The 18578-nt window shown below is 41.5% G+C and overlaps 1 protein-coding gene across 1 annotated transcript; it reads left to right on the top strand.

Annotated features, from left to right (window-relative positions):
• The first annotated feature begins 1294 nt into the window (after positions 1 to 1294).
• On the top strand, positions 1295 to 13878 carry C1QTNF1 (C1q and TNF related 1). The gene is made up of 3 exons (XM_087887093.1): positions 1295 to 2982; positions 7687 to 7814; positions 12445 to 13878. The coding sequence occupies exons 1-3, from the start codon at positions 2852 to 2854 to the stop codon at positions 12993 to 12995; spliced, it is 810 nt and encodes a 269-aa protein (XP_087743219.1). The 5' UTR covers positions 1295 to 2851; the 3' UTR covers positions 12996 to 13878.
• The last annotated feature ends 4700 nt before the right edge of the window (positions 13879 to 18578 follow it).

The following is an 18578-nucleotide window of genomic DNA, read 5'->3' as shown; positions in this document are numbered from 1 at the left end:
AAGACCAGCTGCCTGCAATTACTGCAGGTTCGAATCTCACCAGGCTCAAGGTTGACTCAGCCTTCCATCCTTTCTAAGGTAGGTAAATTGAGGACCCAGTTGTGGGGGCAATAAGCTGACTTTGTATAAATATACAAAAGGATGAAGGCTATTGCTTAACGCATTGTAAGCCGCCCTGAGTCTCCGGAGAAGGGCGGCATATAAATCAAATTAAAAACAAACAAAAAAACCCAACAACATGCCATCTCATTCTTTTCCATAAGAGATACCACTATTTCCATGAGAATCTTGTGGATCCAGATCTTGAGCCAGCTGTGTGGTATAAAAAAGATGCTGAGATTCTAGAAAGAGTGTAAAGAAAAGCAACAAGGATGATTAGGGGACCGGAGACTAAAATGTATAAAGAACAGTTGCAGGAATTGGATATGTCTAGTTTAATAAAAATAAGGACTAGGAGTGACATAATAGCAGTTTTCCAATATCTCAGGGGCTGTCACAAAGAAGAGGGGAGTCAACCTATTCTCCAAAGCACCTGAAGGCAGGACAAGAAGCAATGAAACTTACCAAGGAGAAATCCAACCTAGAACTAAGGAAGAATTTCTTGTCAGTGAGAACAATCAGTGGAACGACTTGCATCCAGCAGTTGTGAATGCTCCATCACTGGAGATTTTTAAGAAGAGATTGGACAACCATTTGTCTAAAATGGTGTAGGGTTTCCTGCCTGAACAGTGAGTTGGATCCCTTCCAACTCTGTTATTCTGTATTTCTTGGGGCCTTTTGGCCACAGATTTTAGGAAATATGGTTAATTTTGTTGGAACTATTTTCTCTTGGTTTATTATAGACTAAGGGTGGGCAAGCTTTCAGGCTCTTCACATTTGCAACTGCTATGTGCATCACTATGTATTTTGCCTTGAAAGACTCGGATGAAAGGAAATTAAGAGGGAGTGAAGTTCATTATTGCATTGAAATGTCCCAGATGCAGTTTTTCTATCAGATTTTTAGAGCAGACTAATGTGTGGGAGAGACGTACCCATCTCAATCTTCTCTGCAGTCTTTTTTTCCTCATTTTGTAGGAAAGTTATTTAGGAAGCATGTGTCTGGAATGTCCAGCTTCCATTTTTCCACAGCAAAGAGATAGAGGAAAAGCAATTTGCAGGAGGAAAGGAATGGATGATGAGGAAGTGAACTGAACCATCCCTTTCCCCCACCCCAGTCATATTTTAACCACAGTGACCCTCAGCTTATTTTTCCTCCTGCCCTTCTCAACAACTTTATCCATGAAAGGAAGGTTGGAGACTCAATGATTGTTATGTAGTATGACTTGATCAAGTGATGATTTCTTGAAAAGAAGTTCTATCACAGCTCTTTCAAGCAGCCAATAGTATTTCTTTTCCAAAATTTTGCTTTCACCACCACACTGACCCAACCTCCTGCCACTAGTTTAGAAGCATTCACAACTAGGAAGAATAGGGATCCAGACTCTAATTGGCAGAGTTGATACCACAAAGAATCTTGTCTGCTTCCTCTAGACCAGTAGATTTAAACTCATTCCAGAGAACCTCACGAGACATGGTCTCATTTCGGGAGGAGTTGCCCAGCTGGCGTTTAAGCCCTCAGACTGGTTTTGTCCAGCAGAAATCTAAAAAAATTCTTCAGTGTTTTTGCAGATGTTCTTCCACTAATCTTTCTCTAAAAGAGTGGAGTCCATGTTAATTTTGAAAGCGACTGCTGGATGATAATACGAGCAGAGAAATAATTATGCCTTGATGCTTTTACTACTACAGTGTAGGCTTGAATGTAGGTTGCTATCCATGTTTCTTCAGCTTCACTCAGTCTTCGGCAGTAATGCTGTAGGCTTCCTCTAAGTCAGTTCATCTCCCAGAGCTCTTCAGTAAAGTAAGGAATTCCTCCCTGGATTGACAAACTGGGAGAGACTGCATAGGTACAATCCTGTCCAAGGTTTTTACCTGCCACATTCCAGCAGGCCACTAAAGCCTCAGTAGGAACTACCAACCAGAATCTCAAGAAACTCCCTAACCACCTTCTGGAAACTGAATGCTTCTGTTAGACACCCAGAGTGATCATATAGGTCTTCCTTCTCCTTTATCTGGGACTTTCTCATGGTGGCCATGAATTATTAGACCAGGGGTGTCAAACTCGATTTCTGCATCGAGGGCTGCATCAGGATTGTGTTTGACCTCAGGGACGGGGGGCGTGGCCAGGGGGCGTGGCCAGCTTGATGTTACTCGTGTCGGGGGTGCCTATGGTGGCCCGAATGCTCTGCCAATGAAAATGGGCTCCCAAACTCCGTTTTTGGCTACGATGGTCTGCTGAAACCCTCTGCCAGTGAAAATGGAGCTCGGGAGAGCTGCCCTTCCGAGCTCTATTTTTGTTGGCAGAGGCACCGCAGGCCAGTCCTTTGCTGTTTTCCAGGGCGGCCCCTCAAGCTACATCTAAGCACCAGGTGGGCTGGATCCGGCCCCCAGGCCTTGTGTTTGACACCCCTATACTGGACTATCTCTGGCCCTTCCTTTGAAGAAGGCAGATTGAAATCCTCCAGCATCACAAACCCAGGGAATTCCACCACCGGCCCTGTGATGATCATACAATTTAGGACAGTACACTAACAAGGGTATCGCCTTGTCCTTTGAGTGCAACAGTACAAACTAAGCCTCACCACTGGTATTTCTAGTGCTTTTGATTGAATATTGCAGTGGAAGGGAGGCTCTATATCCTATGCAACGGCAGAGAATCGGCAGAAATGAATGGTGAGCAAGCAAGTTAATTTCCTGCCTCTTGAGCATCTCCAGCAGTTTTATCGGCCTGTTTTCTCCAACAGGACACAACGCCATGAAGGGACCACTGGTACACAGTACTTTTTGGCTTATCTGCCTACTATTTCAAGCTTCTGGGACGGAGAGAGAGGCGGAAGAGAGGCCAGGAATGCCCACACGACCATCACTCTGGGATCAGACTTCTAGGTGAGTCATTACAATAAAACCAATATGCCATAAATAACACCCACCCCCCCACCCCCACACACAGACACCTGTTCTCTTGAGTAGTGGAAGCTGATCTCAAGGGACCATGTTTAAACAGACCACATATCTGGGCAGCTGTTCAGAACTGTTAAACTTTTAACCAGAACTGCTGACAGTTGAAGAAAACACTTCATGGTTGTACTTCAATGCCCAATTAACTTCATTAATGTGCATCTTCAGTGTGCAGTTTATGCACAATTAACTCACTCTGTCCCACTTTAAATTAAGCCAGAGGCTGCTGGGTACAAATGGCTCTGGAGGAGGTGCAAATGACTGCAAAAAACCTTAATGGTTGAATCATAGGCACACAATTAAGGATCCTGTTTAATCAGAGTGAACATTCTCTAGGCATCTCTCTACTGGAAAGGGCCATGTTTGTTTATGCTAGCACCCACCACCCACCCACAATAAACTCCTTCATTGTCCAGCTTCCATCCAGTCTTAAACTGGCCTGATCGTTCCTAGAAAATGGTATAGAAATGTTGAGTGCTTCTGTGTTCTTTGAGAAATGTCCAGTGAGGGAAAACAATCTCCTGCTGAATTTCTTTAGCTGCTTCTTTTTGTCTCCGAACAGAAAGGAATAGAAATAACTAGACAACCTGTAACCCACTGGGTCATCCTTTCAGATATATTCCCTTACCTAAACAAACAGGAATGATCATGGGTGGGAAAAAAAGCAGTGGTAGTGAGAGCAACTTCCAAAGTCCTGCCTGCTTTTCCATTGATTTTGCATGTGGCAGCATTGGGAATCACTCTTCCTTAGCTGACCTGTGGAACTGCCTGCCACTTTTTGGAGGGAAGGAGGAACAAAGGGAGCAGTGGACCACAAGGAAAACTACCTATGCTCTCCATCCCAATGTGTCTCCAAGGGTCCCCTTCTTCCAGGGAGGAAGAGGACTCATCCATCAACTTCCAATGCTGCTCAGTCAGTCCTGCCTCTTTAGCAAGCACCCAAGCCATTTCCTGGCCTTCCCTCACCATCTACCACTGTTGAGATATTTCGAATTGTAGTCTATGTTCCAAACCAGACAATTGCCACTCACCTGTTGGACCTTGTTGCCAGCCAATTGGGTGCAGGGGCTACAGAGAGGCAGGAAAGCGGCTGGAATACATCCCTTCCATCTTCCCTTGTGTCACACAAACTAAGGTTTCTGGGAAGTGTAGTTGGAAGGCACAGTGGTGCTGAAATGGCCACAACTTTGCTAAATTTCAGTCCCACAGGAGTAATGGTTCCTGAATTTTGGATGCCTTTCAAATATGTTGATTCAAAAAATGTTGCCCTCTGACGCACCATTTCAGCCAACAAACAGACATATAAATTTTAGTAGTATATAGATGCACACTAGATTTATTTAGGCATTCTAACCCTTCTTCCTGTGATCTCCTGTGGTCTGTTATATCCATTGTGGTCTACTCTTCCCCTTGTTCCCAAAGATCACCCATCCAAGGATCCATTCCTTGGATGGGTGATCTTGGGGAATAAGGGAAGAGATACTGCCTGAAAAACAATCAATCAAAAGAAGCAGGAGCACTGATGATGTTACCTAATTAGGGTAATGAAATGTCTGCAAGAAAACAAGCAAGCTCAGAGAGCATCAAGGACCCCTCAGAAGCAGGAGCCCCCAGTGGCTTAAGGGTCAGAGAAAGAAATTTAGCAAGGACCCACCCTAACTGATAGGCAGTCCAAAATAATTGCAAGAAGTTTAACTTCAAACTTCCAAGATTCTGTTAATGTAGATTTATAATAAAGTAGAATTAACTCATTAATATTTGGGTGGCAACTCTACCAATAAGATTGTTATACATCATGCTGTAGTACCCAGGAGATTGAAAATATTGGCCCCTGAGCCCTCAGTATATTTCATATTGGAACCCCTTCCCTCCTCTTCCCTGTCTTTTTGGCTATCATCATCTGCTGGTTTATTTTTCAGGCAAAGAGTTGGAATAATGGTTTGTAATAATGGAATTCGGATGCTAGATCACAAGGGGGGAAATACAGAGAAATATCTTGCCAAACTGCCCCCCGCCCAAGTTATACTGCTAATTACAGGAACTGGGAGGAGGTCCTATTTAGTTGCTTGAAAAAAAACATTTAGCCCAGTGTCTTGGCAAGTTGATCCCCTATTCCTGCTTTAGGCAAAAGGTTGTTCCACTGAAGGAGCACAAGCCAGCAATCATCTGCTAAAAGTTATGAGGAAAAAAAGGTATGGCATCTTTTAAATTGAAGTACCTGGAGGGCATGACTTTTTCTCCAACAGATGTATAATTAGATGGGTAGCACCAGCCCTCATGGTTGCAGAGTAAATTCAGATTTTGTAGTCCCCTACAGTCATTGGGTGCAGCAGCTTTCTCTTCCACAGTAGCTGGCAATTTTTCTTCACGTCCAAGGATTTAGATTGCTCTTAGTCTTTTCAGTCTGGCCAATCAATGATCTGTTTTCACTCCTACCTCCATAAAATGTCTATTCTATTTCATTTTTAATGAATCTGGGCGGGAACTGACAGCTAGAAAAATTTGTTTGATTGTTATAATATATATATAATAGCTATAATGTGTCTATCCTATCACAATGCACATCTTCATAAGATCTCCTGGGATGAGGAGGGAACCCAGCTGTGCTAATTGCCTGACTCTTCTCCCTTCCCCATTCCCAAATCACCCCTGTCAGTGTTTCACCCAGTTTTCACCAAATCTCTGCTTTGCAAGCCTGTGCAATGTGAAGGAGTCTAGAGGTGAAGGTTTTGGACTAGGGGAAGGCCCAAATTCAAGTCTGTTTTCAGCAAGGAATCTCACTGGATGACTCTGGAACATCTTACTCTTTTTCTACTTCACAGGGTTGTTGTGGGGAAAAATTAAAAAAAGTCATAGAAGAAAGGTGGAATATTCATCTGACAAACAAATAATGTTTCAGAGTCCTCCTCAGCTAGTTCATACAATATAGATGTATTTAGAGCCTTTCTTTACTTGTTGTTTACCACAACAACTGAAAAACCTGGCAAACCCAGGTTCGTGTCACTGGCCGTGTCTTATCCCAGGCCATTGATTTCTAATGCCACATCCTGGTTTTTACCCTACAGCAAAATTATAGAACAGAGAATTGGGAAAATGGATAGTCATCCTAGCAACCTTTTGTATTTCTATAGCAAGGCCTAAGTTACCCTAAAGATCATTAGTGAAAAAAGGTAGATAGGTGAACTTCTGTGGCGCAGTTACTATAGTTCACAGATTTATTGGAAGGAGGCAATATGTTGATGGCTTTAATTTACAGTTCTCCCTTGTTTTTCTTTTTGTCCACTTGTTCAGTTTTTCTTATCCTTAATAGATTGTGTTGTTGCTTTTAATAAGAAAAAATTAAGAGGAAAATGATGGGAAGGTTGCAAGGGTTTTTTTATTTTTGTTTTTCATGATTAAATATCTATCCAGCTAGTTTTTATTATTGCTTAAATGTATTAAATACAGGTATAACAAGGTCTATTATGACAGTCTTTTCTTTATTATCATTTTATTCTGCCTTTATTTTGTACAACTCAAGACAGCCAACATAATGTTCCCGCCTCCTATTTCCCCAACAATAACCCTGTTTGGTGGGTTGGGCTGAGAGAGGGAGCAACAGGCCCAAAGTCACCCATCCAGTTTCCATGCCTAAGTGAGGATTTGATCTCCCATCTCCGGGGTTTTATCCAGTACTTTAACCATTACACCAAAATGGCTCTCTTCTTCAATTAAAAGAATTTTAATTGTTCTATTAGACAATCCTATAGCATCCTCATACATATCATTCTGGAAGTAGCTAGAGAGTTTGTCTACAGGATACAGATATTTATTTTTCGTAATCATAACAAATTAACTGCTTGGGACTGGAATCATAGTAACTATAATGGAAAAAGAATAAAATATGATTTTGAATCGCACGGTAAACTGATCAAGTCAATTGAAAGCTGGCCTTGTCTTGAATAGGAGTAATAAAAAGCTATCCCAGTTTTCAAATGACAGTTCAAAAGCTGTAGTCACACAATCCTGGATCAACAACTAGTACTAAGCACTTATAATTTCATAAAAAGTCAAGATTCCAAGGTTAACTAGGTGTCAGAGTTTTGAAGTACAAGTACCTCAACCATTGCAACAAGCACTGATTCCATATATGTTCTAATATTTGAATAAATGCAGACTAAAGTTTTTCCTCAACAGCTCTTGGGTTCTGCCAAAGGACACCTGCCACATCTTGGATTGAATTATAATTCATTATAATCCATACACACTTCTACTCCCAAAGTATTCTTTCCTATAATATGGCATTCCTCTGTCATTTTGCTCTCTGGTGCTTAAGTTGGAGGGGGTGACCTACTTCCACATTTAATTATCATACCTTAGCTTCAAAATCGGGGTTCAAGGTTGCTGGATTGGGGAAGACAACTATACTAGGCCCTGGTTTCTTGGGATTGGATTTGCTGATTGTTTGCTGCCCATAAACTGCCCAGGCAGGGGTCTCAATAATTCCTGTCAACTACATTTAACTTTTCATATTTTGTGAAACAGTGCTGTCGCGGAATAGGATGGGCTTATAGAAGTAAAACTCGGGGTCTGAGTCTCCTTTCCCAGTTCTGGCCCTTTGACCATTCTGTCTATGCTGTTTCTGCCTCCCAGAACTGAATATGGCTATCAGAGACACAGCAAGCAGCCAGGAAGGTTGGAGTGTGTTCGCTGCTGTGATCCTCCTGCGGCACATCCCATGTATTACCCCGTGCCTCAGATCAACATGACCATCCTGAAAGGTAAGAGGCACTGGGCCAGTTGTGCTGCTTTGCATTCAAAATGTGAGATTTAGAGAAAGGTCGGCCATCCGTTTATCCATGAGCAGTATGCACCACAAACATACCTCTGTGGACAACATGAAAGTTATCATGGATATTAGAGCATCATGCACATTTATCCATGATCTGTTGGACTGGAGATGTTCTGCTTGCCCTCCTAAGATTCCTGATCTGGGTCTTTTTCTTTTTTTTGTTTTGTCATCCTAGAACAGTGTTTCCCAAACTTGGGAACTTCAAGATGTATGGACTTCAACTCCCAACATCCCACAGCCAGCCATGCTGGATGGGGAATTCTGGGAGTTGAAGTCCATACTTCTTAAAGTTCCCAAGTTTGGGAAACACTGTCCTAGAAAAACATTTATTGTTCCTGTTGTTAGTCATTCCAAGGCTTAAAATTGGCAATGTCCTCTGACTAAACTTTCCCCAATGCCAAGGCCACCTCCACACAATTGTTTTGCTGTACTCCTGTCCCTGAGCCAGCAGGAAATCATACTGTACTAAATCTTGCTGCCCCTATACATGCCCTTATGGGGCCGCTATCTATAAAGCTTTAATGGGCAGCTCCTAAGGACTGTGATAGGCTGTTTTCCTGGTTGACAGCCAAACTTGCCCAACATCATCCATCATATGAAAAGCCTCCTCCAATGGATTTGCACAACGCTTTGATTACTCCATACATTCCTCCCTGTTTCTTTACTGTGATGTTATTGACTGAATTTTTAAAATTACTTGAAAGTACAGGTTAACTAGTTGACTGACCTATCAACCACTACATGGCAGCAAAGAGAGTTTTTGTCTCTCTTGGTTGCCATGTGGTCATTCAAGGTTGAACAATGAAAATGCAGTTGTTGGATAAATGCTGTTGAAGAATTGGAGGTTGAGAAAGGGGATTAGCTATGGGGATTGATATGAAAGCTATAAATTACTCTAAGAAAATTATACAAGGAAAGGAAATTAGGAGCAAGTGCTTAAGCAATTCCCTACTATCCAAGTTACGGAAGTACAAAAAATGAGTCCTTTCAATAATATCCCAAAGGTGCTTTTTCAAGAGGCAACTGCACTGTCTCTTGAAAAAGCACTTTTCGGACAACAATAACCTGGATGACTGAGAATCTCCATAGACACTTTCAATAATACTTTGAGTAATCTCTCTTAAACCAGTGATTAGTTAAGGTTTCACACTCACTAGATCATGGATGTCAAACTTGCCGCATCACGTTGCCATCATGTGACGTTTCGCGATGTTTTTCCCATTTGCAGAGCTGGGCTGGGCGTGGCCTGTGCTTGACGTATCTGGCCCGCAGGCTGCCAGTTTGACACCCCTGCGACTAGATCAACCAATCTATTGGTAGCTAAAAAAAGAGGTTATATAGTTGGGGTTCTGGTGTCCCATGTAGCTGAAAGAGGATTGAGGAGTAGAAGAAATCATTATGGATAGGAAGCCAGCAGAACTAACTGGAGTCCCCAGTTTCTCAATACAGGAGACCTAATTTCAGGCTGCCTCCCCCATGTGCATCAGTATTCCCTTTATTTCTCCACACACAGCAACTGGAGATAGAATAAGAGAAAAACACAGAACAAAGCACTGAAAAGCATATTTGAGTTGCCTTCTGTGTAATGGTGAGATACAGGAGGGGCACGTGGACATGCCCTCTGGAAATAGTTAGTAGGCTCTCCTCACCATGGTATAAGGCAGTTCTATAGATTTGTCCCAAGGCTGTATAGTGAGTTGGTTGGGGTAGCCTGAGGGAACATCATTTACATTTCCTACAATGTCCCCAACATAACATTGCCCTGGAGCATTATGAGAAGTTAAAACACCGGCTCAGAAAAATGAGAACATAAATATAGCTGTATTGGATCTAACTAAGGCATATTGAGGTGGGACTTTGTTCCTATCCAATACTTTTGGTTCATACACAAATGAAATTTTGCCACTTCTGTTCTCCACCAGTTGGTTTTACAGGATTGAGAAGCCGCTCTGATCTGGGAGGCAATAGAGCTATCATGACTAGTAGGCATGGATAAGCCGCATCCCCATTAATTTGCTGAATCCCCTTTAAGATATTTAACTCAGCAGCAGCATTATAATCTGAGGTAATGAACACAGCTGTTTGATCAACTTTGGAACAGAGGAGAGAAGAGGACATAAAATGCCTCATGTTAAAATCAGTTCTATACTTGTAAATCCTTCACATCAGGGGGCAAGATAGCCAGGGTTTCTCCATCCATTTTCACCTGGTTTTCAGAATCTGTTCCATCCATAGGGTGGCCTCCCTGCACTTTGTCTTAGATTATTACATAAATTCTGCCTATGGAAGCAGATGGGGAGGGAGCATAGTGCACAGCCAGAGGGCGAATAAGCTAACAATATTGCAGCTGCCTCATCTCTTAATTCATGAGAGGATTTCAAAGTGCATAAATTTCAGAGAGCTCTAGGATATGCCCTAACATTTCTAAGTTCCATCATTTCATAAGGGACAGAATCACAACTTATTACTTGGCATCGGCAGCTCAGGTCATGCCTTGAAATCCCTGCCCATCTGACCCAAACCATTTAGCTGCCAGTTTGGAGCAGAAATGGGATAGGCTTCCAGAAGCCATGGAGAATTGGCATTTGGAGTCCTGTCCCTCCTATGTTTTAACCATAATGTGGAGAGGCAGTCTTTAGACAAAACTTTGGGTTCTGCAAAATCTAGAGAGTTAGGTTAGGAGGAAGTTGTATGGGTTAAGTAAATCCCTTGGCTGGAAAGAACTGTTATGATAATTTTATCCAAGTTCCTTCCTTAACAGAGGCCAAGGGAAACCAACAATTAGTCTTGAGTCTTAGACTTAGGACACCAGAGGTTATGTTAGGACATGGCCTGATTTGGAGGGTGGAGAGGTTGTAGCATCAGAAAAGGCCCCAGGATTGCTGAATCTGAGATTTCAAAGGAAAATTAAATCCCAGAAACCAACATTGGGTTGGGCAACTGTGGCAATAGGCAGGAACCTTAGTCCACACTCTCTTTCGTAGCCCCACCAACCTTTCATTTACATCCCATCCTACACACAGTTTTTCTTCTATCAGTATATCAGTAATTTGTATTTGTATTTCCTCTACTTACTTTTCAATTTATATCCTGTTACTCCTTCAGGGTCTCAAAGCAATATACATAGTAGGTGTCCACAATTATAAAAATAAAACAAGCCTATGAAATTAGGCTAAGAAAGACTGAAAGTTAGCTATTTCGTTTAAGGATTGGGTTAAGCCTGGGTTAATAACTATGTGTATGTCCATACCTTTGTCCACATAAATCTGTACCGCCCTTCCCCTTGCAGTACAGTTAGTTTGATAAAAATCTTTAAACTGAATTAATGGAAGATTTTCCAATCTGACTCTCTCATTCTCTCACACGGGGATGCACACATTGTTTATAACATTCATATATGCATAACACAATTCCACCCCCTTGGCAACCGCAATTACTCTTTCCTGCTGACTGCAGATTCATTTGAGAAAAGCATTCAGTTGAAACCAAATATAAGTGCTCCTAGCAGGACTGGGGAGCAGTGGAGAGAGGCCAACCAAATCATATGGGGAGACTCTGCAGGCTGCATCTGGCCTATGAGCCAGAGGTTCTCCACTTGAGTTACTCTATGAGTATACTGTATATTTATTGTAGAGTTCTCCCTTTTTTTCCCTGTCTTTTGATCATTCTAGATTCAAAACTGAAAACTTTCACGTTTTTTGAACATTTATTTTCAGATTACATGAGTATGTTACACATTTTATCTAATGGATAAAATAGAAACCATTGCTCCATAGTTAATATTTAAATTGATTTAGGATAAAATTCAGTGGTAAGTCTATTTAATATACAAAATAATACTCATCGGTTTGAAGGCATTGCTGTGCAGACATAGTTTCATTCATGCAGGAAAAAGTATTTTACCACATATGTATCTCTCTGAAATCTAAGCCAGGAAGGACATCATATTATGTAGTGGTTTTTCCCTGCCACAAGAATGGAGATGGTATATAGTTTTATTAAATGGTAAGCCAGCAAGGAATAGAAGTGGACCAACTGGCACCATTTCTGTTCAGGGTTTCCTGCCACAAGTGGGATGCATGGATTCTTTTATTTACTGTATCTCCCTGTTGTATTAAAATGTATAAATAGAGGTTTAGCCAAGAAATCAGCCATTTTTTAGACCACAGTAATAGAAATAAGATGTAAATAGCAGAGAGGAAGTCTTATAAAGTGCCAAGAAAAAAAAAAAAAGGATTCAGATCAATATTTGTTGCTCAAAGCATTTTGGACACTTTCCACGTGAAGGGCATTTTCTGCTTTCTGGTTTGAAGCCAGAAAGCCATTGCACTTTATGAGATCCTTTTCTCTTACTTTGGTGATCCCATAAACCCTAGTGGTTGTCTCTCTTCAATTGTTCCAAAAAGATGCCTTCATCAATTGCTACCCTCCAGACAGATGGGACGTTAGTAGCCTTAATCCTCAATTAGGCAGAGTAAAACTCCCACACATCCTGGGGGAGGTGGGGGGTAAACCAGCTGAAGGAAACTGCAATCTGTCATAACATCTTTATTTCTCAGGTGAGAAAGGGGACCGTGGTGATCGTGGCTTCCAAGGGAAGTTGGGAAAAGCCGGTGCAGCAGGCAAGAAGGGTGAGATGGGCTTCAAGGGGCAAAAGGGCAACATGGGATCACCCGGAGAGAGTTACAAGACCAACTATGCTGCCTTTTCGGTGGGTCGGCGGAAACCCTTGCATAGCAATGACTATTACCAGATACTTGTCTTTGACACTGAGTTTGTGAACCTCTATGGCCATTTCAATATGTTTATGGGCAAATTCTACTGCTACGTCCCGGGCATATATTTCTTCAGTCTCAATGTGCACACCTGGAACCAGAAGGAGACCTACCTTCACATCATGCACAACACAAAGGAAGCAGCCATCTTATATGCACAGGCTAGTGACCGAAGCATCATGCAGAGCCAGAGCCTCATGATAGAGCTACAGGACCAGGATGAAATCTGGATACGGCTCTTCAAGGGTGAACGTGACAATGCTGTGTTCAGTGATGAATATGACACCTACGTCACCTTCAGTGGATATCTGGTTAAGCCCAGCTCAGAGCCTTGAATCAGCTAGCAGATGGACAGCTTGTTCCTATCAGCTTTGGCTTGTCCCCCTTTTTTGCAGATTTCTAGCACTGCTCGCTGCGGGGAGGCACTCACTTGCACTGGAAGCATCCACAGAACTCGGACCTTGATGAGATATTCTAAACTAGGATCTCTCTTTTGATAAACATGGCTTTTCTTCTACATCAGCCTTACCTGGTGCTCTCCTAACGTGATGGACTAGAACTTCCAAGATGCTAGTATTGTCCAGCTACAGTTTTCAGTCTAGTTAGGATTGAGACTTTGGAAAGACGTAGTCCAACACATCTTGAGGATCTCAAACTGGAGATTGAATCTTATTGTTTTATCTTGAATTTCACTGATCAAACACTCATATATTCCCAGATTATAGCTTAATGGTTGTCCTGATAGGCCTGCCATAACTTGGAGGTCTTTCTGTGGTACTAGGATACACAGCCATTATCTCTCTGATTTGTGGTGTTTCCATTGCCCATCATTGAACTTCATCTTTCCTGGTGGAATCTCGTCCCTTACAGCTATGAAACTGCACTACCTCTAATTTGTGTCCATATTGACCTTAATCTCCAGCATTCATTTGTATTAACTTCCAAACCTTCTCCAGCGGACTCCGCTGTGCTCCCTGAGAGAGATACCACTACTGTCATGTTTGTGGGTTTTTTGCCCTCAATTGAACAATCAAATGATCCACTCTATATGATTTAAACTCCTTTTCCCCATTGACTTCTGTCCTTCAGGCCTTCTTTTTCATTTAACCTTTTAGGTCTTTGAGTTCTCTGCAATGCACCTAAGCCGCCTTCTGTCCCCTAGCTGGACATTGTGTTAATGCCACCTAATAATAAAAAGCTTGTTATTATTTAGTATAACATTAGTTGAAAAAGCTACACCTTTTCTTTCTTTTGGAAGGCCTTATTAATTGACCTTTCATTCAGAAGCTGCTGTTTATCTGCATCCGATGGGGATGCATTAAAAAGCATAACACTAAAGCACTGATTCCACAAACCACTACCTCCCTCCTGTTGCAAGCATATTCCCTCTAATACAGATCTTGGACACTGCCCATCATGGTCATTTTGACTTGGTTTGCAGGGAAGAATTAAGATTGAATTCCTGGCTTCAGTCAGAGGTATCTGACTGTGTAACACCTTTTTAAAGTGCTTGTTGGGTGTTACACAGGCTTTTGCTATAAATGAGTTTAGCACTCTTAAGAGAGCATGTTAGTCCCCTGCTGCACAGAAGGTCAATTTAATTATAAGTTTCCTGCTGTGCCGGGTCAATGCAGACCCCGTGCATGGTGTGAAGAGGCAGGAATCTTCAGCAGTTTCCCACTTTCCATGTAATGATCAATGATCATGACAATAGTGATGACAATAATGATGGTGACGTTGAATCTCTCCCCACTTTTGGCGCTAGGGAGGGCTGGGAAGTGGAAGCAAATTCCTGTTTTTCCTTTTATTTGGGAGTCCTGGCATAGGACTTCAAGGTGGTCATGAATTGATCAGATCCACTTTCAAGGCCGCAGGCTGAGAAATACGATTGGCTGTTCATATGCCTGGGAAGGCAGCAAGGACCCCACATTCTTAAGTCCATATGCCAAGGATTGGGGCAGGTGAGCCAGGACTGCAATGGGTAGAATGATTCAGAGTTGTTGAGAAGAGGGAGGCGTTGCTAGGGGGTGGCTGGGCATTTACAGTCTTAAAGGTCACTCTTTTGCCGCCTCCTTTGCCCATTCTGATTTGCAGAGGCTGCTTGATGGCATAGAAGCACTACAGCCCCCTTTCCACGTGGAAGCCGCTTTATGCCAAGTACATACATGCACAAACCAGAGTGTTTCTCTTTTCCTGTGGATTTTTAAAAAATGTTTTAACTGCCTTTCAACTTTGCCGTCTTTTTTGTGCAGTTCTCACACGCACAGTCTTTTCAGCCAGCTCTGCTTCCCATCTTCTGCTGCATGCGTTCTTTTTTCTGACAGTGCCACAGTTCCCACAGATGTTACCCATTCCAAAATATTATCCACTCTTTTTCTTTCTCCTTTCTTTTGAAGTCTATTCATTCCCCCATCTGGAGCCCTCAATCTTCTCTCTGAGTGTGACGTTATAGAGACAAATTATAGGACGTTTCTGCTGGCTGAAGGATTGGAACAGCACAGTATATCCTGAGATATAACAGGCTCAGCTTTTGTTAGGCCTTCATCCAGTTTCCAAATACACCAGGCAACTCAGCTCTTTGGGGCACCCATTTTGGAAGATAGTTTTTAGAAATTGAGAGGGGGAAGACCTGGGAAACAGTGAGGGATACTAATGAGCAGAACTATAATGGCTGAGGTGATGTAGGACAAAGGCTGAAATGACTGGTTTGAGTCCCACTTCAAGGCTAGATACCGTGTTCCAGTTTGCTGAATCCTGTGTTCACCATTGTTGCTGAAATAGCTCACTTCTTCTAATGGACATCAAGTTTTCTATCAGGAAAAGACAGTTTTGTGACCATTTAGTGAAGGGCTTGAGTCATTCTTAATTTGTGCCAGTGATCATCAGTACAAGTAGTCCTCGACTTACAGCAGTCCCATTTAGTGACCGTTCAAAGTTACAACGGCACTGAAAAAAGTGACATGACCGTTTTTCACCCTTATGATCGATGCAGCAGCCCTATGGTCATGTGATCAAAATTCAGATTCTTGGCAACCGGCTCATATTTATGATGATTGCAATGTCCTGCGGTCAGCTTTTGCGACCTTCTGACAAGCAAAAGTCAACAGGGAAGCCAGATTCCCTTAACAACCATTTACTAACTTAGCAATTTCAGTGATTCACTTAACAATGGTGGCAAGAAAGGTCGTAAAATGGGGTAAAACTCACCTAACAAATGTTTCACTTAGTAACACATTATATTGTTTAGTGCACAATTTTGGGCTAAATTGTGGTCGTAAGTTGAGGACTATCTGTACTGGACCTAGTCATTTTTCAGCTTCCAGAGGAGAGAAATCAGCTGTACAACACACATAAACATAACTACTACAGTGGACATGCATTCTATGGATACTAAAACTATTGTCTTTGTTGTTTCTTTTGATGGATGCTCTCCTATTTCCTTGTTCTATAAATGGTATATGAAAATCTCCCAAATCTCCAGGCGAGTGCAGGTTTCACAGTCTCCAGGTAATACATTATATTGTTTAATGCATGAAACAATTGCTTGCTATTAGTTGGCCACCAGCAGCTTCAGAAAATGTCTGAAGTCATCTCCTTATACAGGTTCTTTTGCCTACACGGTAGGATTGAAACCATGAGTTGCGATTGCTCTCATGGACCCATGTTAAAAAAATCATTGTAAATCATAGGTTCCATATGTTTGTACCTGCATACCATACCATGACCAGCTGTATAAAGGTTTTGTATACTGTATTTCTATTAGCTGACAGCATGTGGGAAATATGAAACAAAAAATGCATCAAACGTCTATTATGTAAGAGCCTTGTTAGTACAGGGGTTTAAGGCACCCTGTTATTAAGCTGCTTAAGACCAGCTGCCTGCAATTACTGCAGGGTTCGAATCTCGCCAAGGCTCAAGGTTGACTCAGCCTTCCATCCTTTCTAAGGTAGGTGAAATGAGGACCCAGTTTGTGGGGGCAATAAGCTGACTTTGTATAAATATACAAAAGGATGAAGGCTATTGCTGAGCACATTGTAAGCCGCCCTGAGTCTTCGGAGAAGGGTGGCATATAAATCAAAATTAAAAAAAAAAAAATCCAATCACCACTCATTAAAGTAACTCTTTAGCAGGTCATTATGGCCTCCTTCATGCAGGCAAACATTTTGCTTGCTCTCCTGAAATCATGATTGTGGAATGGCCTGGTGGGTGTTTTGCCTATTTACCAAATGGCTGCCATTGTTGTCATCAACATTCACACATCACCTTTATACTAGAAGACAAGCTGTTGAAGTTCTCTCACTATACACTTCAGCTTCCCATCTTACTTTCTCTTATCTCAGTTTTCCTTTATCATTTTTTTCTAGACAGCTACATACTTCTACCTCCAATGTTTATTTCCCAAGAATGCATGTGAGGCTTATGTGGACTCAAGGGCATTCCTGTGGTACAAATGATTGTGGAGGCTGGTACTCAACATCTCAGCTGCCCTGTCCCCCTTTTTTCTTGATGATCCAAAAATAAATTAAAATCAGGTGGGATAGGGATCTCTTGGGCTTCTTCAGTCTTCCAAGTTATATTTTACAGCATGCCAATAGAAACACAAATGCTTTCTTTTGCCTTCCCTAAACCCCTGCCACCCACCAGATGTGTTGGACTTAAGGATCCTTAGTCCCAATCTGTTGGTCCAATGTAAATGAAAGGCACCAGATTTGGGGAAGCTGTTGTAAAAACATCACACATTTTCAAAAACAAGTACCTAATTATTTTCAAGTATATGTTTAAAGGAGGAAGATAGTTATTAGTAAAGCACAAAACGCTGGTGGATTAGTAAGGGCTTGAACTGGAAGTGGCTGCAAAGGATGTTGTTTTCCCCGAAGGTCTGTATAAGCATTGGATCAAAGCAAGGTCTTGGGAGATACATGGAGTTCTGATAATTTGTTTCCCCATAATATTTGAATGTGTTTCATCTCCTTATAATGCTCCTCTTTCAACTCACTCCACCCAGTAATGAAGGATCTGCTAGGACTGATTGAAAAAACAAATAAGCTTCCCTCTGGGAGGATTGTTTGCATTTCAAGAGATCCGGCCAACTCAGAGCTAGGCTGTATTTTGGAAAACAGTTAAATCTGGGGGGGGGGGGGGGGGAGGAGGAGATAGAAGTTTTCTAATAGGGGAGCCAAACAGGGTCATGTATCTGAAACACTCTAAATCCCATGGTCAATTCCCTATAAGAAACTATAAGGCATAGATGGCTGGTTTGTTGTGAACAAGTGAGTATACATATATTCTTATGCATAACCTTCTAACTCTCAAGATATATGTAAAAACTTTATTCCATATTGGATTTTCATATTTCAGCTTACATCACATCCAGAAATGGTTGCAATATGTATACAGATACGATAATTCTGCAGTACACAAAAATGCAGTCATAATAATTCATCTTTTAGAGGCTCATGTCTCATTGTGGGAAGACATCTAATCTAAGGAAAAAATTAGAAGAAGTGGAAATCCGTGAGTTAGAATGGAATACCAGACAAAAACTAAGCTTTTAAGAAGCATACATACTGATATACTATTAGCATTGTTTCAAATACTTTGTATGTTTAATTTGGTAACAACAAGAGACTAAAGTTAAGTTTCTAGGCTAATTGTGTAAGATTTGATTCAACAACTAAGATCTTCAGTTTCCCAAAAACAGGAGCAAAAAACAAAATAAAAAACTAAAAAAATATAATGTGCAAATGATAGACAGATAAGGGACATGTAAAGTAAAATTATTTCTTTTGTTTCCTTTTAACTGTCCAATTTAAAAGAACAATTCTTGTTCAGGCAAATAAATTAATAGGATCAAACAAAATTTTGCATTTGAAATTTTGTATTTAAAAACTGTAAATATAAATGCAACCAATGTACTG

The sequence above is a fragment of the Pantherophis guttatus genome, chromosome 2 (assembly GCF_059756535.1).
Source record: "Pantherophis guttatus breed Tessera chromosome 2, ASM5975653v1, whole genome shotgun sequence".
In the NCBI taxonomy this organism is placed as follows: domain Eukaryota; kingdom Metazoa; phylum Chordata; class Lepidosauria; order Squamata; family Colubridae; genus Pantherophis; species Pantherophis guttatus.
This window is presented reverse-complemented; position numbering and strand designations above follow the sequence as displayed.

Excerpts from the sequence above, each read along its gene's own strand:
- C1QTNF1 (XM_087887093.1), top strand. The coding sequence starts at position 2,852 with ATGAAGGGACCACTGGTACACAGTACTTTTTGGCTTATCTGCCTACTA. Across the intron at positions 2,983-7,686 it reads CTCTGGGATCAGACTTCTAG|AACTGAATATGGCTATCAGA; the intron begins GTGAGTCATTAC and ends TCTGCCTCCCAG. Across the intron at positions 7,815-12,444 it reads CAACATGACCATCCTGAAAG|GTGAGAAAGGGGACCGTGGT; the intron begins GTAAGAGGCACT and ends TTTATTTCTCAG.